This window comes from Callithrix jacchus, chromosome 14 (genome assembly GCF_049354715.1).
Source record: "Callithrix jacchus isolate 240 chromosome 14, calJac240_pri, whole genome shotgun sequence".
Taxonomy (NCBI): domain Eukaryota; kingdom Metazoa; phylum Chordata; class Mammalia; order Primates; family Cebidae; genus Callithrix; species Callithrix jacchus.
This window is the reverse complement of record NC_133515.1, coordinates 5,445,693-5,469,089: the sequence shown is the minus strand read 5'-3', so window position 1 is coordinate 5,469,089 and position 23,397 is coordinate 5,445,693. Positions and strand designations below refer to the sequence as shown.

Here is a 23,397-nt window from a genome sequence, read left to right as displayed (position 1 = left end):
ACTCTGCCTCTCCCTGGCCCTCAGTTTCCTCATCGATAAAATAAGCCTGATGAGGACAAGATTAGGATGTGCACAAAGTGTCCCCAAAGAGAGAGCACTCTCTAGAGGTTGGCTCCTGTCATTGTGATCAGCATCCCAGATCTGGAAAGCCTGCCCAAGGAGCTGCAGGAATGCTGACGGACTGGCAGTTTACAAAGGGCAGTAGGCCCAGCCAGGGAAAAGGGCATGCAGCACACTCACAGCAACACCACTGACCCCAATAAAGGTGCGAGAGGACGTTGGGGGAAAGGAGAGCAAGAGAACGAGCAGGAAGGATCACAATGGGCCCTTGGGCCTGCTCCAAGCCAAGAGATGGCTGGGACCCAGCAGGCCCCAAGGTCACCTCTGCAAGACCAAGCCCCTGGCAGTCTCCTTGGCCCTGCAGTTAGAGGCGCATTCAGGGTAGGTGCACAGAGGGCATGTGCAGAGCATTTGGGGCCACTTCCCTGGAGGGAGGAGCAAGGGCAGTGGGCCAGACCCTGCACATCTCAACTCTAGGCATTCTCCTCTTCCCCATCACACCCCATACCTCTGGCTGTCCCCAGGCCCACAACCCAGGCTCCCTGCCTCCACCCCAGCCAGAGGGACCCTTCCTGCAGAGGGTACCTTCCTGGGGCTACTCTAAAGGGAGGGCCAAGACTCCATGTTACCTGTGCTCCTGGTGGCCTCACCCTGCCTGGTATTCAATGCATGTCCAATAAGTGTGTGCTATGGTGGCATATAATTTACATTTACTGAATGCCCACTGCTTGCCAGGCAGTGCTGGGGATACTGTGAGGCCCTAAGTGTAGAGACACATGCCCCTGCTGCTCTGAGAGAGCCACAGCAGGGTGGGACAGGAACACAGAAAATCTGAGGGCTGTGGCATCTAACACAATCTGAGGAGGCAGGGAGAGGGAAGGGTCTGGGGGAGTTTCCAGGGCAGATGGTGCCTCTGCTTCCCACCCCTCACTTACAGGTGAGGAAACCACTCAGACAGAAGTGACTTGCCCATGGGAAGCGGCGTGCCCAGGTCTCGGCCAGCGCTCCTTCTAGAATGGTACTGACATGGGGTCAGATACTCTGTGCTGGGGCCGTTCTGTGTGCTGTGGGATGGTGAGTAGCACCCCTGGACTGCACCCCCGGACTGCACCCCCAGATGCCAGTAGCACCTTCCCAGCTGTGACAACCAAAAATGTCTCTCGGCGTTGCCAAACCTCCCCATGGGGTAAAACTGCCTTGGTTGAGAGCCGTGTGGAAAACTGAGCTGAGCTAAAAGCAGCAACAGTGAAAGCCTCGTGTCACAGATGTGGTCACAAAGCTGTGGGTTAGGGCTGCATCAATGTCAAGACAGCGCCCAGGCTTGCCCGCCCACACCCACCTCTGCTCGTCTTTCCCATCTGAATTTCTGAGATCCGAGTTCCTCTTTCAACTTTTCCAAAGTTTTTTTGGCTCAGCACTTCCCCCCTGTAAAGTGGATACTAGGAGGTATTATTATCCCCACTCTACAGATGAGGAAGGTGAGGCTCGTGGAGGTTAAACATACAGAAGTCACCCAGTAAGCAGGTAGCCAAACTGGCTGGAATGGAGGGGAGCCCACTGTGTTAGACCAGGCAGGAAGGACCAGCAGGTCAGGGTGCCTGGCTCCAGCCCAATGCCAGCTGCCTCCCGCTCCGGCCTCTGAATCGGATCTGATCCCAGAAGGCTCTTGGTGGAAGAGCTGAGCTGGACCACATGGCTGCATCCAGTGAGGGGCCTGGTGTCAGCTGCTCTTCCTCTGGGATCAGTTCTGTGTGGAGTGCTGTGGGAGACCCCTACCCAGGTCCTCCACATGGAAAGCATCGCATCCTCTTCCTGGGACTTGTAGCCTTGGCACCTGAACAGTCTTGGCAACTCACTCACTTTGTGCATAGGGCTCAATCCTCCCACTAGGAGACACCCCTGCCCCAGCCAGCATGTGATTCTACCCAGCTGGGAGGCCCTTACAGCCCCCACCCCAACACACACTCTCAGTGTTTGCTAACTAACCCACATGGCTAATGGTGGGACTGCAGGCACTGGGACAGAGTGCCAGGTTTAGGGGTCAGATGCCTGGGAATCCCCAAATCACTGAAGCAACAACCTGACAGGCGGCATACCTTCTTCAGCCATGGACGTGAGGCCACCTGCAGGGCGACAAGGCTATCTTTTGTTTCCATACAGGAAAGCATCCAGCCTTCCTGTCTCCCTCTTGGATATGTCCGGCCAGCAGTTGTGATGACCGGCAGAGGCCTGGCATCGTCAGTGGATCAGGGCCCTGGCAGGCCCCCTGGCCAACCCCTAACTGGCAACAGGATGCCCCTGAACTGGAGGGCATGGGAGGAAGGGCTGGAGAGGAAGGCTGGTCGGGGGGCATGGGGACTCCAGGAGGGGCTGCTAAGTCAAATACTGGGTCTTGTCCTCAGGTGACCTGGATCTTGGATGTTCGGGGACCCAGGGGCTACTCCCTCCTCCACTTGCCACCCCTCCTTCCAGCTCTCCTGTTCTTTCTCCCTGACCTGTTAACAAATGTTGAGGGTCCTGGGGTTGAGCCCTTGAATCTAGTCCCCTTTCTGGCCTATCCACTTCTTTTGTTTGTCTGTTTGTTTTGAGACAGTCTTGTTGTGTTGCCCAGGCTGGAGTGCAGTGGTGCGATCTCGGCCCACTGCAATCCAGGTTCTAGTGATTCTCCTGCCTCAGCCTCCCAAGCTGCTGAAATTACAGGTGCTCACCACCATGCCTGGCTAATTTTTGTATTTTTAGTAGAGACAGGGTTTCACCATGTTGGTCAGGCTGGTCTTGAACTCCTGACCTCAAGTGATCCACCCACCTCCTAAAGTGCTGGGATTAGAGGCGTGAGCCACCATGCCCGGTTTGTCCTACTCACTTCTCTGGTGACTTTCCCAGTCTCACAGTGCTATATCACCACATTTGCCAGTGGCCTGTAAACTCGTTCTCAGCCAGACTACTCCCATGAATTCCTGACACACACACCCAACCACCTCCTTCATGGGTCCACTTAGATTTTTTTTTTTTTTTTTTTTTGGTAGAGACAGAGTCTTGCTATGTTGATGAGGTTGGTCTGGAACTCCTGACTTCCTGTGAGCCTCTCACCTCAGCCTCCCAAAGTGCTGGGATTATAGGCATGAGCCACCGCGCTCGGCCTGCACCTGGATTGTTTATTAGACAATATGTGAGGCAGAATAATGGCTTCCCAGATCTGTCCCCACTCGAATCCTTGGAGCCTGTAAATGTTTGGTCACATGGCAAAGAGGTATTAAGGTTGCAGATAAAATGAAGGTTGCTATTCTGCGGACCTTAAAATAGGAAATTTTTCCTGGGTTATCTAGGTGGGCTCAGTGTAACACTTAAGTCCTTAAAAGTGGAAAAGAGAATCAGAAGAGAGAACCAGAGAGGTGGCAGCATGAGAAGGACAAGGTGTGGGAAGGATTACGCTGTCTTTGAAGATGGAGGAAGGATCAAGAGCCAAGGAGATGTGTCTAGAAGCTAGAGAAAGGAGAGTGGATCCTCCCTGAGCATGCCCAGAAGGAGGGCAGCCCTGCCACCACTTGCTTGATCTTGGTCCAGGGAGGTCCCTGCAGGCCTCTGAGCCACAGAGCTATACAATAGTAAATGTGCGTAGGTTTCAACATGACATCTGTGGGAATTTGTCACAACAGTGATAACAAAATTAAGACATCCCAAAGGTACTAAGTCCAAATGGAGCGGCTCACCTTCCCACAAACCTGTACCTGCCCCAGTCTTCCCCATCTCAATAAACGGCCCCTGCACCTTCCAGGTGCTCAGGCCAACCTTCCAGACTCCTCCCTTCCTTCATGCCCCACTGTAAACCGACAGCTCTCCCTGGGAAATGTATCTGGAACCACAACTTCCCCCCACCCCACTGCTGTCTCCCTCCTGAATGGCTGCAAATTCGTCTCATAGGATCTGCTTCCCCTAGTGCCTCACATCCCAAGTCTGCCCTCAACACAGCAGCCAGCAGGACCCTGCTGAAATGCAAAGCCACTTCACTCCTCTGCTCAGAATCCTCCAATGGCTCTGAGTTAGTCTGACAGTAAAAGCCAACGTCCTTGCAGAAGTCCACCCCGGCCAGGCTTGAGTATGTCCCCAGCACACCTGGAGCTGGGGAAGACAGAAGCCGCTGGGCCCGAGTGCAGACTTTCTGAGCCCACAGGTTTAGGGTAGGGGCCTGCAGATGCACATTTCTACCAAGCTCCCCGGGGCTGCTGCTGCTGTTGACCCAGAGCACATGTTGAAAGCCCCCATTCTCGAAGGCCTTGCGCCTGAGCTCCCAACTCTGGCTTCAGAGTTCACTTACCCCTGATGACACTGAACACTGCTCAGGAGGAGTGGCTGCAGTGACTTCCCCATGAAGTCACCCAGAGAAAGAAACTGATGGGGGACCCAGGGCAGAGAGTCCCCCAAGAAACTCCTAAAAATCCAATTGCCTGGGTTCCACACAGAGATTTAGGGTTCAGTGCCCTAGGGAGAGCACGGCAGTTTTTTTTTTTTTAAGTTCCTAGATGATTCCGATGAAAATGTGCAGCATGGTAGAGGCTGGCCCACCACCTCCATTGCCACTGCTCCTCACTCACACAGCTCCACCCACTTCTCCTGATGACACCGAACACACCCCACCTTCAGCCTCTGTGCTCTCAGTAGCAGCCCCCACCCCTGCTGCTCTGGGCCCCCTGCTCTGTGCCCATCCAGGCTCTAGCTCTCACAGGACCTGGCCTCAGGCTTGCCGGCAGGGGCTGGGGCACAAGGGACAGGAGAAGGCTCCAGTTCTTCCTCTTAGTCAGCGGGTTCCCTCATGAATTTAACAAATCCTCCCGAGCTCCCTGGTGCCAGGCACTGTTCTAGGCACACGGTGCTAATGTGAGCAAGACAAAGTCCCTGCCCTCGTGCAGCCTGCAGCCAGTGGAGAGAGACCAAAAACCGATGATAAACAGAGATACCCAGTATCTTAAGGGAGTGACAAGGCTGTGGAGAAAAATAAGGGAGTCTCGGTTCCCACAGGGAACGTGCTAGGAGCCTGGAACCACAGAGGGACAAAGAGGACCTTTCTGTCACCAGCATATCAGGGATGCTGCCCGCCTGGGCCCACCAGCACCCTGTACCAGCAAGGCTCCATGGAGAGCCACAGGGCTGAGCCTTAGAACACTTTGGGAGCAGACCCCCTTGAGAACCGTATTTCAGCACTCCAGAAAGAAACACCCAACATGCTATCTTGCCCATAATTTCAGGGGCTTTATGGACCTTCAGGGCTAGGACTTGCTGGGCAGGCACCAACCCCAGCCCAGCCTCACAGAGTCCAGGTCCCAAAGCCAAGATGAGATCCCCCTGATGGCCCTCAGGGCTGTTCCAGCAGCTCCAGGCTCCTGTACCCTTGCTGTGGTGAGGCTTGTGGATGGCAGGCAGCTTCTTCATCTCTGATATCCTGTAGGTCACCAGGAATGGAGAAATCCTAATTAAGCAGACAGGGTGAGGACTTCCTTTCTACCACCTGGAGCCTGTCACACTGAGGTTGGCTTGGCCTCCAGCCAGGCCCATGCCCTGCTGCCCACCGATTTGCTCTGGTGGGCAGGACAGCCATGCCACCACCCTGGGCTCAGCCCCCTTGCCCATGGATCAAGGGGTGAGCTTCCTGCTCTACTACAGCTCAGGAAAAGTGATGGTGGTGACTCCGCCATGAAGTCACCCAGGGAAAGAGACTGATGGGGGACCAAGGGCAGAGAGGAAGGCTTTTTGACTGCTGTGTGTATTTCCAGAAGGCTGCATCCCCAGAACCCGGATCCATTAGTTCCTAACAATCCCCAGGGCACCATAACTCTGGTCTATTACAGATGAGAACCACGGAGGCTCATTCTGGCCCTCAGTGGCCACATTCAGGCTGGTGGGACAGCCCGGGCTCCTCATAGCTCATCTGCCTGGCCAATGGGAGTTTCCAGGCCCTCGGATGGCTGACACCATTCCCCACCAACAGAACATCTGGAACTCACGAGGCCCTCCCTCCGATGAGGGTGGGGTGTGGTGGGGGTGGGGGTGGGGGTGGGAAGTGTCTGAGTGAGAGAAAGCTGCAACCACGAATCAGTGCTGTTATTGTATCACTCACATACTCATTGCTAGTATCCTTGATATGCCCTGCTCACAAAACCTGCACATTATTAACCATGCAAGCCTCACTGACTGGTTCGAGTCTGCCAAAGCCCTTGGGGACTGGACTTCTTATCAGCCCCACTCTATAGATGGTGAACTGAGGCTCAGATGGTTTAAGGGATTTTTACAGCCAGTTTATGAAGGTGACAGGATCCCAGCACAGGCCTGGCTGACTCTGAGGCTCTGAGCTCCCCCAACTGCCTGAAGACCCCAGAACTCCAGGGGCATGAGTGGGCACGTATACCAGAAAAGGGAGACTCATGCGAGCCTGAATGGGGTTTTTGACAGGTAGCATAAACCATCTGCTGTCTTGCAAAGAAATCCCTCCTCAGAAATCTCAAAGGCAAACTTTGCACTGCCACCGACTGTGGGCCAGTCGGCTGCTAGGAAGGTTGAGGTATGAAGTGAAGTGAGGCTGGCTGGTGCTCCTGGCCACTGGAGGGCCCAAGGATCAGGGAAGAACAATGGAGAGATCATGGCTTCCCTGGGCACCAACGACCCCCTACACCCACCCCAGGCTCCTAATGGGGAAAGAAAAGGGGGTTAGGGGGATGAGGGATGGTGCTGCCCTGCAGGAGGCACCGTCCTCTGAGGCACAGCAGCACAGGATGCTCACCCCTCCACACTCCCACCCCAATCACAGCAGGTGTATTTCCCACGAAGTTCCCTGCACAGATTCCCCCTGCCAGGGCCAACATCCGGCCAAGTGAAGACCCAGCCTGGGCCACTTTCTCCCCCATCTGCAATCTAAAGCTCCTGGTGGCACCCCTCTGAACTACTCTCTGGGCCTCATACACTCACCAAGAGAGAAGGTGTGGCAGAGCCCAGTGGCTTCTGAGGGGCATGTGCCCATGGGCTTTGGGAAAAGAGCCAGCCCTGGACACCAAAGGCAGAATGGAGGGAAGTTTTGCTTCCTGGCCCCCTCCTGCCCTCAGCAGTCCTTCGCAGGAACTTGGGGCACATCCCCATGCCGGAGGGGCTGCTGGGCAGCTCCCAGGCAGAGTCGGGCTTACTCTCTCCTATCCCCAGGCCTCTGGGTCTCAGTACTGAGAGCTGGAGCCGGGCAAGGTCAGCAGAGTGCTGGGGCAGGCAGAATGCCCACATCTTCAGAGAGGGCAGCAGGGACCAGATCAGGACGAGCTAGCCCCTTCCCCATGGTCCAGTGGTGCAGAGCCTCTTTGAATAGGGGAAAAGCTACATCCCTGGCTTCAGGGTCCCCTTCAGAGCCAGGTGTGCTATGCAGGGGGCCCAGGGGGCCATCAGTGTCTGATCCAAGTGTGGGTCTGCCTCCTCAGTTAATATTTTATTGGGACAGAAATGTGGCGCCTGCGGGTTTGGTTACTTATCCCAAGGGCTTGAACCTTGCCTGGGGAGGGGAAACTGGATACCGGGTGGGGGGCGAAAGAGGAGGCCCCATCACGTGGCAGAGGCCTGAAATCACTCCCCATCGCCAGCCGCCAGGTGCCCTGAGCTGAGGGTCCTTCCTGTCATCTTCACTCTGGACCACCTCCCGCTACAAGGGTGGCCCAAGCCTCACCAGGGGCGCTCGAACTTCAGGCCTAGGACGGCCGGGGCTGTCCGCTCAAGGTGTCACCAGGCGCCTCGCTCACACCCAGCCCAAGGGCTGCGGCTTCGTTCCCTCTGGGGCTCCTAGGAGCCCCGGCCCTCTGCGTCTCCTTAGTCCCAGGCCCAACCCTCCGGAGCCGGGAGGGGTAGGTGGCTCAGGCCGCTCCTCGACAGACCAGTGCACCCAGGCTTGCGGGTGCTGGTCCCTCCCTCCAGACCGCTGGTCTCCCGCGGAGGCGGCGGAGGGGCGGGAGGCCACGCATTACCTTCCATGGATATGGGCTCCAGGATGCCGAACTGCTTGAGGACGGCGATGAACAGCAGCACTACCACGGCCATAGCACACAGCTCCATGCCCTGGATGCCCATGGCGAGCCGGGCTGCCTGGGGCCCTGCGGCCCGGGCGTACCCCTCGTCCGAGCGCTGCCTCAGAGGCGCCGGGGGCCGCGCAGCCCGCACGGCTCACATGCCCCCGGCAGGCGGGGCTGCGGGGTTGGCGGGGCTGGGGCCCCTCGGAGGGTGGCGGCGGCGAGCGGGGCAGGCGGGAGGCTGGACGCGGCTGCCGAGCTCGAGCGCAACTTTCCGAGTCAGCCGGCAAACTTCGAGGCGCGGCGGCGCGAAACACAGCGCGGGCGGCCAGCGCGGGCCAGCGGCGCCTCCATGCCCCGCGCGGCCGCCGCGCTTCTGTCGCCCCCTCTCCAGTCCCGCGAGCGCGGGGGCGCGGGGGTCCCGGGAGCTCCGGCCGCCCCAGCCTCCATCGCCTCTCCCTGCGCGCTCATTGGCCTAGGCTCGGCGGCCACTCCGGGAAGCGTCCCAGCGGCCCCCCCCGCGCCAGCCCGGGAAGGGCTGACGGAGCGGGCCCCGCCCCGCCCCGCAAGGGCCAGCCCGGGACAGAGTCTGGCCCGTCGCCACCGCTGCTCCACCAGCCCCCGGAGGCCGAGCGGTCGGCGGTTTCTCCCACGCGCAGGATGGGGGCCGAGGAGCTGGGCAGGGGCCGGGAGCCCGAGAGAAGGGGGCGGTGGCTGAGCTCTCGCGGGTAGGTGCTGCGCCCTGCCCGCCCCGCCCCGCCGGCCCGCCCCGCCCCGCCCCGGCCCGCCCCGCCCTGCCCGCCCTGCCCGCCCCGCCCCTCCCCGCCCCGCCCCGCGCCGCCCCGCCCCGCGCCGCCCCGCCCCGCCCCTCCCCGCCCCGCCCCCTCCCCGCCCCGCCCGCCCCGCCCCGCCCCGCCCCGCCCCGCCGGCCCGCGCGCAGTCGGCGGCGGAGGATCCGGGAAGCCTTTGCGCCCCGGCGCATTTCCCGCAACCCCGGCCCTCCGCCGGCGGCTAAACTGCGCCCGGGCTGGCCCCTTTGAAAATGCAGAAGTTGGTATCCAAAGTTCTCCGGTTCCGGAAACCCGCGTGCGCTCAGGGATTTAGGGGAAGTGTGGGCTTTGGCTCTGGCGTCCTTGGAACGGAGCTCGGGCGCTGACTTTGCTGCGTGACCTTGGTCGAGTCACGGACTCGCAGCCGCCATCGCCTATTGCTCCGCAGAGAGGGGGAGACGCCTGCCTTCGGGCGGCGGGGAGGAGCTAAGCGGATGCAGAGTGCCACTGGCAGGGCAAGCGCATGTTTACTCGTTTGTGGGTGGCTTTATTCCTGCCGGGGGCTGGTAGAGCAGGGGAAGCCGCGGAAAGGAATAAGAAGAGGAGAAGACGAGGCGTGGCCGGGCGGAGCCGGGTGTCCTCGGAGCCGCGAGGCCGGGAACTTAACGCGGGAACCTGGCTCTCTGCTGCCCTCCAGCGGGCGCGGCGCACCCAGAGCATCCCGGCCGGACCGACTTAGCGGCCCGCCCCTCATTCTTCCCGCTGTTGGCGGAGGGAGAAATCCGGCTCCGAGCGCGAGTCCTGTTTCGATTCACGGCCTGCAGTTTCCATCTAGGAAGCTTCTACCACCACTCGGCCATTGATTCAGCGGATACTGAACACGTGCTTGGTCCCAGGCACAGAGCTCGCTGCCTGGGTGGGGTGGGAGCCATGGCGCGTGTCTGCCAGGGCCCTCTGGAGCGCGCATATGTGGGCCAAACCTTTGGGCTCAAAGGTGTGATTCTCAAAGGCTCTCCCCGTGGGCATTCCTTTTCCTCCATTTTACAGGTGAGGAAACTAGGCTAGAGGGCGAATTACACAAGGGAGACAGGGACAGCCAGGCCTGCTGGAGTCCGGAGCGGGGTCTTTCCTGTGACACCAGCCTGTTTCAGCTAAGCAAGAGAGGGGCTGCGCAGTGCAGCCTCACTGCATCACATGCATAGTTAAATGTCTAAGCCTTTTGGCGATACTTTAAAAGAACAGTAAAGGCATAGCTTTTAATTCCAGTTCCAGTTAATTGGGATGTGGTGAGTCTCCACTGACCAAAGGCAAAAGTTCTAAGCAGAGAGGCTAACAATCCCCAGAGAAAACAGCTCTGCTCCAGGTTAAAGAGCCTCCTGCAATGTAATTTACACACTTAAGTACTGAGCAAGATCCAGCCTGTGCCCAGCTAGTGCCGGCTCAGCCTTCATCAGTGACTTGTGAGAACCTAGCAGTACGTAACTACTCTGAGCCTCAGTTTCTTCATTCATAAAGTGGGAACAACAATCCAGCCCCCGCTCCAATGGCCCCTGTAATGCACGCTTAAAATTGCATGTGCTCAGCTTCACAGGGTGACACGTGTTAGATGAGATAGAGAACTGAGCATGCAAAGGAGGCCATCTTGGGGGTCCTGAAGCTGGTATCCACCCCTCTCCCCTGCCTCTGTTTCCCCAGGTGCTCCTGAGCGTCTTCCCAGTTCCCACTGAAAGCGTCAATGACTGCCCAGAAACCCTGAGCTATAAACAAGACATCGATCCCCTGGCTGTGCTGTGTAAAATATTAACAACGCTTAAGTGGATACCAGGCCTGAGAGCAGTGTCCGCGCGGCATTAGCCGCCTGGGCCACGGGCCTAATGGATGAGGAACTGACTCCTGGGCTTGCTCACCAGCTTGGGGCCCGTCAGCTCTGGGGCCACAGTGGGCTCACTGAGGCTGGGCTGATGGTCTTATCACACTCCCCTTTCCTGGGACTTGGAGAAGGAAGCTGGCAGGTGAGCCCTCAGGCCCCATGTATCCCCCACACCAATGAAGTGCTTTCCCAGGCGTCTATAGACGCCTGCCCTGGCGTCTATTTCCTCTGTCCCCAGCACACCCCAAGTGCCTCCATGTGGCAGTATGCTGCATGTGGGTGGCACTCATTGCCTTCAGGGGAAGACACAGGCTGGGGGTGGGGCACAAGCAAAGAAACCTCTGCCCCGTGGGGAGTTAGGGAAGGACTGTCACAGAGGCGGGGACAAGTTGAGGGGCAATGTGGAGGGAGCAGTTCCCTGGGCCTTGGGTGATTCGGGAAGGCTCGGGCCTGAGCCCTCTCCTGAAGTCCTCAGGATGACTAGTCCTCAGGATGTCCTGTGTCTTGCTCTAGTTTAGGAGGTTTTCAGAGAAAATTGCTTTGGGGTGGGGGTGGGGGTCACTCCAAATCTGGACATGTACCCCACACCTGAGGTTACGACCATGCCTGCAATATTGAAGCTGCCAGTCCAGTTCTGTCTCCAAGAAGCCAACCCAGATTCTAGTAGCCCTGCCTTGTCTGCCTTTGCCTATGAACTAGCCCACAGCTGCCTGGGCCACACTTTTTCTCCCTGCATTTTGGCTCTGCCCCGGCATCTTCCATGTTGTTACTACAGCTATGTTGGCAGTTCCCAGGGCCTGGGACTCTGTCAGTTTGACCAACATTCCCCGGATACCCCATGCTACCTGTTCCTGACCACCTAGCTGCCTGGGGATTTTGTGAGGTCTCCTGACTCATAAGGTGGGGTCTGGGCTGGATGCATGCTGTTTGAGTCAGCCCCACTCAGCACACTGGTCCAGTCCCAACTCTCCTGAGTGGGGCTGGCAGAGGCCTCCCTTATTCTAGTTTAGTTCTAATGCTTTCTACTGGGCAAAGCAGGCATTATTCAGTTTATTTATTTTTCCCATATTTTATAGAAACCAGACAAGAATGCCCAGAGTGGAATTTCACACCCTCAAGGCTCCTCAAACTCAGCACCTGCAAAGCTGACCTCTTCATCCTCTCCCAACCCGCCACTCCCCAAGTCTCCTCATCTCAGTGTACAGCCAAAACCTCGGCTCTTACCTTGGAATATCTGCCTGTCCCCACCTCTGTCCAGCCTATCACCAAACTCTAGCCCTGTGCCTCCTGCTCCATCTCTGCCCCACTGCCATCAGCCCAGCCATACCATCGTCCTCCCTTCTGGACTCGAAACATGCGTCCCCAGTGCCTCTCCCCACCTCCACTGTGCTTCTCCTGCTACCTCTTCTTGGCTCAGTAACCAGCATGATCATCTCAAGACAAAAAGACCCTTCCCCTTCCCAGTTGGAAAGCCCCAGGAGCGCCCATTTCAGCACTGGCTGTGTTTGCCTCTGTGGCTGGTGACCATACGCCAATTTCCTTTTCCAGCCTCAGTGCAGTGACTTTGAAGATTTGCTCAATCAGTGTGAGTTTCTCTTTTCCACTCCATACCACCCCTCTGCTGCCACCGTGGTTGGCTCAGGGATGGCCGCCAGATGGGAGCCAGAAGACTGGCCCAGGGAAAAGCCAAGGTTATAGAAGCTAAGTGGCCAGCCTGCCACCATGTGGGAACAACAGGCCTGAAAACGGAGTCATCTCAGGAGGAAACACAGCAAAAAGTGAAGAGAAAGGGACCAAGTCCAGTTGGCAATGCTATGTGCGCCATGACACATCTAAGCTTGTATCTTTCAGACATATGAGCCAATCAATCCACCAGTTATGGCTTAAGGCAATGTGACTTAGGTTGCTGTCCCTTGCAGCCAATAGAATCCTAATAATGCATTCTCCATTACTCATGGAACAATGACCACAGTCCTAAAAAGACCCCTAATACAAGCAGCTAAAGCAATTACTATGTACCAAGTGTTTCAACATGACTCATCTCTTTCATTCCTCACAGTTCTGATAAGGTAGGAACTGGAAAGGAAAAGAAGTTGAATCACAGAGTGGTTAATGCTTTGTTTAAGGGCACACAGCTGATAAACCAGAGTCAGGATTTGAATCCAAGCAGTTCAGCTCCAAAGCCTGTGATTTCATTTCAACCTTGTCCCCCATGGCTGGACCCCTCCTCTCTCTTGCTTGTGTGGCTCTGGTCACACTCGCAGCTACCTGACTGAGCCCAGCACTCTCTCACCTTGGGGTCTTCGCACATGTCCTTCCCTGGACTATGCACACTTTTCCTCTTCCTCGTCTTTGCCCAGTTTCTGCCTCATCATCCTTGGGGTCTGCACTCCAGTGTCACTTCTGCAGAGTTGCCTTCCTGGATCTCCTCCCCATCATTGGTCTCTACTTCACCCCCATCCTTTTCCCTTCCTGCAGTTACTGTAATGGGAATGTAGACATTTGCCTATGTGTTTATTTGTTTCTGCTTTCCCACTAGAAGACCTGCCTTGTATAAAGATTTATTTGATAGGGCTATTGCCTGCCTTGTATAAAGATTTATTTAATAGGGTTGGCACATGACACCTTTTCCCAATTGTTTCAGTACAGGCGTCCTAGTGTCACTAGCAAGAGTATGGGTCTGGGAGTCTAGAAGAACCAGGGATGAGTTCCTACGCCCAACCTTAGCCTGTTCATGGACTTGGCCACAGCACATTGCCTCTCTCAGCCTTCCTTTCCTCCTTGTAAAATGAAGTCACTTGGTGATATTATCTGCCTCTTGCACAATGGGCTATGGATGTGAAAGTGTCTCAAGATGCACAAGAGGGACCTTGTTTCTAGACACCCTGTTTCCTCAGAGCCAGGACAACATAGAAAATGACACCAAGGGAGCCCAGCTCTTTTGACCTTAGACTATTGCCCAAGCCCTCTGTATTAATCCATTCTCACATTGCTGTAAAGAAATCCCTGGCTGGGTACAGCGGCTCATGTCTGTAATCTCAGCACTTTGGGAGACTGAGGTGGGTGGATCACCTGAGGTTGGGAGTTTGAGACAAGCCTGCCAACATGGAGAAACCCTGTCTCTACTAAAAATACAAAATTAGCCTGGCATGATGGTGCGTGCCTGTAATCCCAGCTACTCGGGAGGCTGAGGCAGGAGAATCACTTGAACTGGGGTGGGGGTGTGGAGGTTGCAGTGAGCAGAGATCACACTATTGCTCTCCAGTCTGGGCAACAAGAGTGAGGTCCGTCTAAAATATAAAAAAAAGGAAGAAATCCCTGAGACTAGGTAATTTATAAAGAAAAGAGGTGTGGGCCAGACGCAGTTGTTCATGCCTATAATCACTTTGGGAGGCCAAGGCGAGCAGATGACCTAAGGTCAGGAGTTCGAGACAAGCCTGACTAATATGGTGAAACCCTGTCTCTATTAAAAATACAAAACTTAGCTGGGCATAGTGGCAGGTGCCTGTAATCCCAGCTACTAGGTGGGCTGAGGCAGAAGAATCCCTTGAACTTGGAAGACGGAGGTTGCAGTGAGCCAAGATCATGCCATTGTACTCCAGCTTGGGTGACAGAGCGAGACTCTGTCTTAAAAAAAAGAAAGAAAAGTGGGGTAATTGTCCTATGGTTCCACAGGCTGACCAGGAAGCGTGGTGCTGGCATCCTCAATCATGGTGGAAGGTGAAGGGGGAGCAGGCATACTTTGTGTGGCAGGAGCAGTAGCAAGAGAGAGAGTGAGGGGGGAGGTGCCACATGCTTTTAAACAACCAGATCTCGCAAGAACTCAGTCTCTATCATGAGAACAGCTCCAAGTGGATGGTGCTAATCCATTCATGAGAAACAACTCCGTGATCCAATCACCTCCCACTAGGCCCCACCTCCAACATTAGAGATAACAATTTGACTTGAGATTTGGGTGGAAACATGGGCCCAAACCATATCACTCTTGAATCAGACTCCCAGGGGCCACACAGAACCCTTCCACACAGTCTCTGCTCTGGCCCAATGTCACATGAAATCTGGGAGGCTTATGGCTACAGGTAACAGAAAACCCACTCCTTGGCTTAAACCATAAGGAAATTTACTATGTCACACATGGGAAGTCCAGCCAGAGGGTGTCTCCGGGGGGTAGCAGCTTAGATGCAGCAGTACCAGCAAGAACCTGGGCTCTTCATCTAACTACACTGCCAGCTTTAGAATATCTAATCTACCTTAACCACAGCCTGCTCCCATGATGATCACAAGACAGATGTCCAATTCCAGATCACATTCTGACATGATACTGTCCAAGGGGAGAAGAGACTATCTGTTCCTGTGTCTCTTACTGTGAGAAAGACTTTCCCATTAGGCTTAGCGTGAAGAATCCCCCCATGTTTCATTGGCTACAATTGTGTCACATGCCAAGCTGAAATCAATTGCTGGCAATGGAAATGAGGCCACCACTGTGGCAGAGACTGCCACCTTGCCACCAAAACCCATTCTCCTCTCTTCTACAGTAACAAAATCTTAGCTAGACATGTGACTGTCTGGCAGGGACTGTATTTCTCAGGCCTCCTTGCAGTTAGTGTGGTTGTGTTGTTGCTGGTGCCAAAGGAAGCTATGAATGCTGCTTTGGGGACAGAGGTCCCTTCCTTCCTTCCTTCCTTTCTTTTCTTTTCTTTTCTTTTCTTTTCTTTTCTTTTCTTTTCTTTCTTTCTTTCTGAGATGAATTTCACTCTTCTGCCCAGGATGGAGTGCAATGGTGCCATCTCAGCTCATTGCAATCTCCGCCTCCTGGGTTCAAGTGATTCTCCTGCTTCAGCCTCCTGAGTAGCTGGGATTACAGGAATGCACCACCACACCTGGCTAATTTTGTATTTTTTGTAGAGATGGGGTATCACCATGTTGACCAGGCTGGTCTCCAACTCCTGACCTCAGGTGATCCACCCACCTTGGCCTCCCAAAGTGCTGGGATTACAGGCATGAGCCACCACCCCTAGCCTGGGACAGAGGTCTTAAGACAGTAAATGACTCTCTTCCTTGTTCTCTCTTCTCCTTTCCCACTGGCTGGAACTCATACATGTTGGTGACCAGCTTCAGCCATGCAGATCTTAGGGGTTGGGGGAGAACACAGCCACAGGGTGAAAGGGACCTGGGTGCCTGAATGACCTCATGGAACAGAGCCTCCCACAAATCTAGAACTTTCACATAGGGATGTTAAGGGGGAAAGAAATACACATTTTTTTCCATTTGTTTTTTAAATTTGTCTTACCCGAATTTCATCTTGAAGGAAATACACATTCTTTTATGCCTTAAGGAAAGATAAAAGATCAGGTAAGAGCTATCAATTTGGAAATAGAGGTGGAAAGAGAGATGGAGATACCAGGTGTTGAAGGCTTATTCACAGTGTTGGAAAAGCCAATTGCTTTTGGACCAAACAGAAGAGATAAGACTGACGCTACTCGGTTTTGGGGGTCTCATTACAGCATCTGGTCTGACCTAATAATAATTATTATTGTTACTATTTTCAATCTTTTTTTTTTTAGGCAGGGTCATACTCTGCCACCCAGGCTGGAGTGCAGTGGCGCAGTCTCAGCTCACCGTGACCTCTGCATTCTGGGTTCAAGTGATTCTCCGACCTCAGCCTCCCAAGTAGCTGGGATTACAGGCACATGCCACTATGCCCAGCTAATTTTTGTGTGGTTTTTGGTAGAGACGGAGCTGTACCATGTTGGCCAGGCTGGTCCCAAACTCCTGATCTCAAGTGATCTGCCTGCCTGGGCCTCCCAGAGTGCTGAGATGACAGGTGTGAGCCACTGTGTCTGGCCTGACCTAACTAACACAAGCATGATGATCAGATCAGTCAGGCCTGGCTCCTCTGTGGCTGAAGGAGGATGGGGGACAGATGAAATTGGGGCCAAAAGCAGAGCTTTTAGAAGAGGAAGAAGGAAACAGGTAGATTGGGGCAGACAATCAGCAGTGTCTGCACTAACACCTGGCTCCTTATAGCATCTAGGCACAGGGCCCAGAGCCTCATCCTCCACCTGTTGAATCAAGAAAGCAAGTAAAGAGCGTCAACTCCCTCCAAGGCAGGGCTTTACAAAGGCTTCAGGCTGTGTCCCATCAGCCTCTACTGATGGGTCTCTCCTTGGGTGGGGCTTAGACAAGTCAATGCTGCAAGCGCTTATGAAGGCTTTTCTCTGGGGATGGACCTTAGAGGGGTCATTAGAAAAGTTCCTCAAACTCAGGCATACCTGCTGCCATTTGCTGAACAAGTACCCGCTAGGTGCTTTACACAAACATCCTGATTTCATCCTCACATCAACCTCATGGACAAAGGAAGTGGCGCCATTTACCCCTGTGGCAGAGACTTCTGGTTGCTGATTTTGTGTTGCCTTTCCCCTTCTTCCTCTCGAGTAGCATCCTTACCTTGTTGGAATTGTTTTTCTCTGCCTTTTGGCTAAGATCAAGTCTAATTTTGTTGGGGACAACAGTGGTTTTGTGTTGTTGTTGTTTTTTTTTTGCCACAGAATTACATTTCCCAGGGTCTTTGTGGCTAGATGGCCGTATGATATAGTTTGGGCCAATGGGACATAAATAGAACCATTGGATAGGGCTTTTAGGAAATAGTCTTTATGGAAATGGAGGGACTCAGCTAGCATATACTTGTTGCCATTTCTTCCTCCTCATTTCTGGGATGGGTTTATGATGACTGCCCCTGGAACCATGAAAGAAGGACACAGGTTCCTGGGCTCTGATGGCTGGAGTTACCAAGCTAAATCTGTGGTTTTCTCATTGCTTGAGAAAGCTAAACCCCTGTCTCATTTAAGTTACCATACTTAGGTGTTCTATTCCACGAAGCTAATGTCAACCTCAAATGGATTCTAAGGTGGAGAAACTGAGCCTAACAGATGTGCCCAAGTGTCCATAGCTGGTGAGAGGCAGGGCTGGGGTTTGAACTCACCTTGAAGGCAGTGCACAGTGACATGCTGCCCCATGGCCTCTGCCTCCCCACCCACCTCCTGCCCTGGCCGTGCTGATGCCTGGGGGCCTCTGTCTTGCCAGTGTCTGCCTGCTCCTCGTGGGCCATCAGTCTTGGGCCTGTGTCTTCTTCTACAGGCCTAATACCTGACTAAGAAGCATTCACTGTTTGTTCTCCTGCTTCCCTCACCACCTCCAGGTTCCCACACTGTAGCCCTGTGGTTGGGCTGGACTTTCTTGGCCCCAGTCCTCATCAGCACCCCCAGTCTAACTGCCTGCCTTTCTACTCTGGCCCTGCTTCTCACAGAAGAAGTCTAGAAGCAGAAAAGTCCAACATGAAGACAGCAGAGAGCTGGCTTGACAGATGAGGGTAGCCTGGACCGAGGTAGCGGCAGAAGGACTGGAGAGGTGGGGACGTCATCAAGGGGAAGTAGTAAAGCCAACAGACCTTGGGAAAGTAAGTTAGCCTCAACATCATTCCATTTCTGCAGCTATAAGGTGGGAATGATAGTAGTACATATGGGAAGGTGACATCAATTAGATGTATAAAGCACTTTAGAATAAAGCCTTGGTCCATTTAGGGTACTCAATAAGGGCTGAAACCTCAATTATTATGACAGAGAAAGGATTCATTTTACATCCTAATGACACACTCAGAGACCAAGCAGTAACATAGATGAGTTTGAATAAATTTGTATTTTTAACCATATAGGCCTCATTTTCTCCCCCATCTCATTGAATCTAGGAAAGGGAGGTTCCAACTGTGATAGAGTAGGTGGCATCAGACTAATCTGACCACTGAAAACAACTATAGGACCTGGACAGAGTATGTAAAGCATCTCTAGGAGGGCACTAGACAGCAACTAACAGAGGGTAATGGTCCTTGAGAAGAGAATCACAGTGAATGAATCCCACAGTTCACTTTATCTTTATTCTTGAGTGTATTTTCCAAAATGCTGGGCATCAAAATCTCTTAGCACTGGTGGTCACACTGGATGAAAGAAATAGAGCTCAGACTTCAAGGCTGCTAAGGCAGCTATGATTTGAGGCGTTAGGGGTCTGGAAATGAGGGAGCCACAGAGAAGAAGTAGTCCCCAAAATCTGCATGAAAAAATCCTTTGGGGCCTTGGCTAATTGCTACACTCTGCATTAGCAGGGAGAGACTCTGGAGCACTTGCAGGGAACAGCTTCTGTGATGCTGACAGTAGAGCAAAGATCCCAAGGGTCAGACAGCTCTGAGGAAATATGGAGGTCCAGGCCCAGCCAAAATGGAGAACACTGGTGAACACCCTGGGCTTTCTGTTGAGACCTCAGGAAAGCCATTTGTTAGGATTAAGATCATGCCTTAAGAGAAGAGCTAAACTTTATGAATAAGTAAAAAAAGCTGAAACAGACCTGCCCTAACAAAGGCTAAAAGCAATCTTTGACAGAATTATGTGATTTGCCAGGAATTTAAATACCTGCCAAAACAAAACTAACTGCTCTTTATCAGGAGGTAAGCAAATCCAGGGCCTGTATAACATACCACTCACAATTTCTAGCATGCAATAAAAAAAAAAAAAATTGTCAGACATGAGAAGAGGGAGAAAGTGGCTGATTATGATGTCAATAGAAATAAAATTCAGAGGTGACCCAGATGTTTAAGTTAGCAGATAAGGACACAGTTTAAAATACCTATGATAAATATGTTTTTAAAAATAGAAAAAAGAAATGGACAAAGTAAAAGAAAAGATGTAGTTTAAATTTTAACAGAATTTGGATCTTATACCATTTAAAACTTGATCAGAGAAGTACAACCACTATGAAGAATAGATCCTTGCCCATTACAGGAGCTGTGGGATATCTTGGCATCTTAGGCCAGAATCAGGACCAGTGATCTGAAAGGAAAGGAATTTCATGTTCCTTAATTAAGAGGTTCTGGTTCCTATGAGTGATATGGAATCTGGGCTTTGTTATAAGAATGAGACCTTGTATAATTGTGGAAGCTGAGGAAGAAGTCTTATTGAAGGCTGTTGCCTCTGCATATGACTGAAGTTGCTGTAGGTCAGCAGGACCAGAAAATGGGAGGAAAGGCTGGACATGAAGTAAGAGAAAGTGAGAACAAACTGGAACTCAAAAGGGCAAACTAGAATCCACATCTGTCTCTCACTGCCCTCAAACATGACAATACTGGTGACCTGCAAAATAAGCTCACACTGTCTAGCACAGAGCTACCTGTGTGCCTGACCCAGTGTTCAACAAAAAATTACAAGACCCAAAATCTAAAATGCAATAAAAAAAATTACAAGACATGGCAAGAGACAAGTAAGTGCAAATACAACAGATGATAAAGGAGCAACAGATAAACAAAAAGATATGTGACAAATAGAAAACAAGTGGCAAAATGGCAGTGTAAATCCAATAATATAAATAATTCCATTAAATGTAAATGGACTAAAAGTGAATGGAAAAAAAACCAGAAAACAATATAAGGAGGACATGGGTCAGTCAAAAAGTCTAAAAAATGTATAGCTGGAGTCCCAGAAGAAAAGGAGAGAGAGAAAAACATGGAATTAGAATTTGAAGAAATACTTAGAACTTGAATAAATTATGATAATAATTACAAAAGAAATTATTAAAGAAATAATAATAGAGTTTGAAGAATTTTCCAAAACGGTTGAAAGATATCAAATCACAGGTTTAATAAGCTTAATGAACCCAGGCAGGACAAATACAAAGAAAACCACAGGTAGGCACATCTGCTATGGTGTGGAGATTCTGACGTGTGCATAGTCAAACTGCTGAAAATTAGAGGTAAAGAGAAAACCTTAAAAGCACCCAGAAGAAAAACAGACACATTATATTCAGAGAAATAACAATACAAAAATGATGATAGACTTCACAACAAAAACTATAGAAGCCAGAATACAATGGAATAACATTCTTCAAAATGCTCAAAGAACAATAACAGGCCATCCTAGAATTCTATACCCAGCAAAAATGTCTTTCATGAAATGAAGGGTAAATTAAGGCATTCTGAGTTAAGTAAAAACTGAGAGAATATATCATCAGTAGATACATTCACAAGAAGTACCGAACAGATATGATTTCCCATGTGGGAACCACATTCTGGGAAAAGATCTTTGCCCATTACAGGAACTGTGGGATATCTTGGCATCTTAGGCTAGAATCAGGACCAGCGATCTGAAAGGAAAGGAATTTCATGTTCCTTAATTAAGTGTTCCTGGTTCCTATGGTTCTCATGATCAGGAAAGGCTTGGAAGGCAGGAGAAGACCAGGCTACTTGGCCAAGTGAGGACCTGACATGTGCCCAAGTGTACTGTGGTAGCAGGTCCCTCACTGCATACCTGCAGCAATATTCTTCTTTGAGTGCTCAGTGACATGTCTGACTCCCCCTTGGCCAGGAAGAATGGATCTCTCTTCATGCCCCCATCCCATAAGGCATATCCAAATCCCCATCTGTTCTGCCAGACGTCTGTAAGTGTCTAGTAACATTGAACAGGCAATGGAAGGGGGACACTTGAGGCCAGCTTGTCCTGTGAGCCCCTCACCCTGCTTCCCAGTCCCTGGTGATGGAAGGTTCCCATTTCCTCTCTCATGTGGAGGACTTCTCATCCCATCTTGTGTCTTTTCATGCCCCTACCCAGATCCAGTCCAGGGGAGCTGACCAGTCCCAGTATGACAGGACTGGATGAGGCCAGCTATAGCTCTTCTCTTCATACTCTTAGAGTTTGTACAAAGTCCACCATGTTTGTTTGTGAGTTTCTCTGGTTAAATTTCTGGGTTTTAGCTGAACTTGCTTTGCCACCTGTCTCTGCTGGCAAGACAACAGGGTAATGATGAGTAGGGAGACCCAAGGCTGTGTGACCTCAGCTGCCTGGCTTTGCACCTCCCTGAGCCTCAGTTTCCCTCATTTACAAAGTGGGGAAGCATTCCTTAACCCTTGCCCACCCTGCATATTGTCACGAGAACCAGGTGCACACATGCCTGTGCAAGTGCGCTGTGAACGGGGGTGCTGCAGGACATGCTAACTAGTGTGGCACTATTCTAACCTCCCCCTCAGCCTAAGCTAGCACCCTCTGCACAGAGTGTATGCAGGAAGCACGGCTGGCCAACTCAGAGCCTGCATTCCCCTGGCACTTGCCCCAGTTGCACGGGTCATCAATCCTCATGTTTTATGACACTGACGCAAAGTGCTCTCCAGTCACATCCTTGCTGCTGATCTGTGAAGATCTTTGAACATAAGCATTTCTTTGTTTGAACTTGAGCAGAGGGACTAAGGGTGTCTTGGGGAATTTCCATCTGGGACGCTTGATGCTAGGATCTCAGCTTCTGTGGTGTCTTCTGACAGCTCAGAGAGGTATGTGTCTTGCAGATGGCCTGTGTCAGCTGAATGCAGATGAATGACTTGGGAATCAAAACCTTGGGTTCTGAGTCAGAAAGCAGCAGGGGAGCAGCAAGGATGTTGGGCAGGAGTGAGATGCCCCCTATCCAAGTCCCACCTTTGCCTCAAGGAAGCTGGGGGGACTCAGCCACCCATCATGCCCTCTGGGATCAGTGAGGGAATTGGGTAAAATAATAATGGACACCAGCAGTGTCATTCATTACTGCTTACTGTGTGCCAGGCACTGTCCTAGGCACTCACTTACATAGTATCATTGAATCCTCACCATGCTCCTATGAGTTATCACAATTGCAACTAACAGAGGCAACAGGACTTGCCCATATGATCTCTAGAAATATGGGGACTCTATCCTGAGCATGTGCTCTCAGAAGTCCCTGGAAACACCGAAGCATTCCCTTCTTCAAGGCTAGGTTGGCTGAGGGTGGCCCTGGTGAGGCCACCATGGGGGAGGAGTCAGGGCCCAGGGGAGTCTGTTTCCCAGCAGCAGTAGTGGGAGAATGGTGTTTGATTCTTCTTTCAATCCAGGCGGATAAAAGATTTCAAAGTCAGAAGAGGCCTAAGTTCATGCATCTACTGATTTGACAAACACTTCCTAAGTCAACTCTGTGCCTGCCAGATGTGGTATTACATACAGCAACTGCAGCCCTGGCCTCAAGGAGCTTATACTCTAGAGGTGCAGGCAGACAGTCAAACAGTTATAAGGGCCAAGCATGTGATTGGGGATTTGTCCTCAGAGCAAGGGAGTATTCATTTGGTTTCTGTTTTCTCTATAACCATCACTCTAGCTGCAGTGTGACTGAATGTGGGGTGGGGGAGCTGCAGTGGTTTTCCCCCAACTCCCATTTCACATGGGAGACAAGCGAGGCCCAGCCAGAGGCTGTCACACTGCAGCATGACAGAACTCATGCAAGACAGGGCATTTTACATTTGCATAAGCTTACATTTTATGAAGCATCTTCACGTTTGTCTTCTCCCTTTGTCTCTAAGTCTGGAAGACCCACAAGGATGTAATTGTGATTCCCATTTAACAGATAAGAAAATTGAGGCCCAGAGGGACAAAAGGTCTTCTCAAACATCACAGAGACAAAAAGAGTCAGGGAAGGCTTAAGAACCCATGTCTGGCCGGGTGCGGTGGCTCACGCCTATAATCCCAGCACTTTCGAAGGCTGAGGTGGGTGGATCATGAGGTCAAGAGATCAAGACCATCCTGGTCAACATGGTCAAACCCTTCTCTACTAAAAATACAAAAATTAGCTGGGCATG

At 52.2% G+C, this 23,397-nt stretch overlaps 1 protein-coding gene across 5 annotated transcripts in view; it reads right to left on the bottom strand.

The window, feature by feature from the left end:
- KCNIP3 (potassium voltage-gated channel interacting protein 3) overlaps positions 1-23,397 on the bottom strand; it is a 97,661-nt gene that overhangs the window by 39,766 nt on the left and 34,498 nt on the right. The window contains exon 1 of one of the 5 annotated variants that reach the window (XM_017964057.4): positions 8,049-8,468. The exons of the other annotated variants lie outside the window; for them this stretch is intronic. Coding sequence (XP_017819546.3) covers positions 8,049-8,151 — 103 coding nt within the window. The 5' untranslated portion in view covers positions 8,152-8,468. Of the gene's footprint in view, positions 1-8,048; positions 8,469-23,397 lie in introns of those variants that run through there. 5 annotated transcript variants of the gene reach the window in all.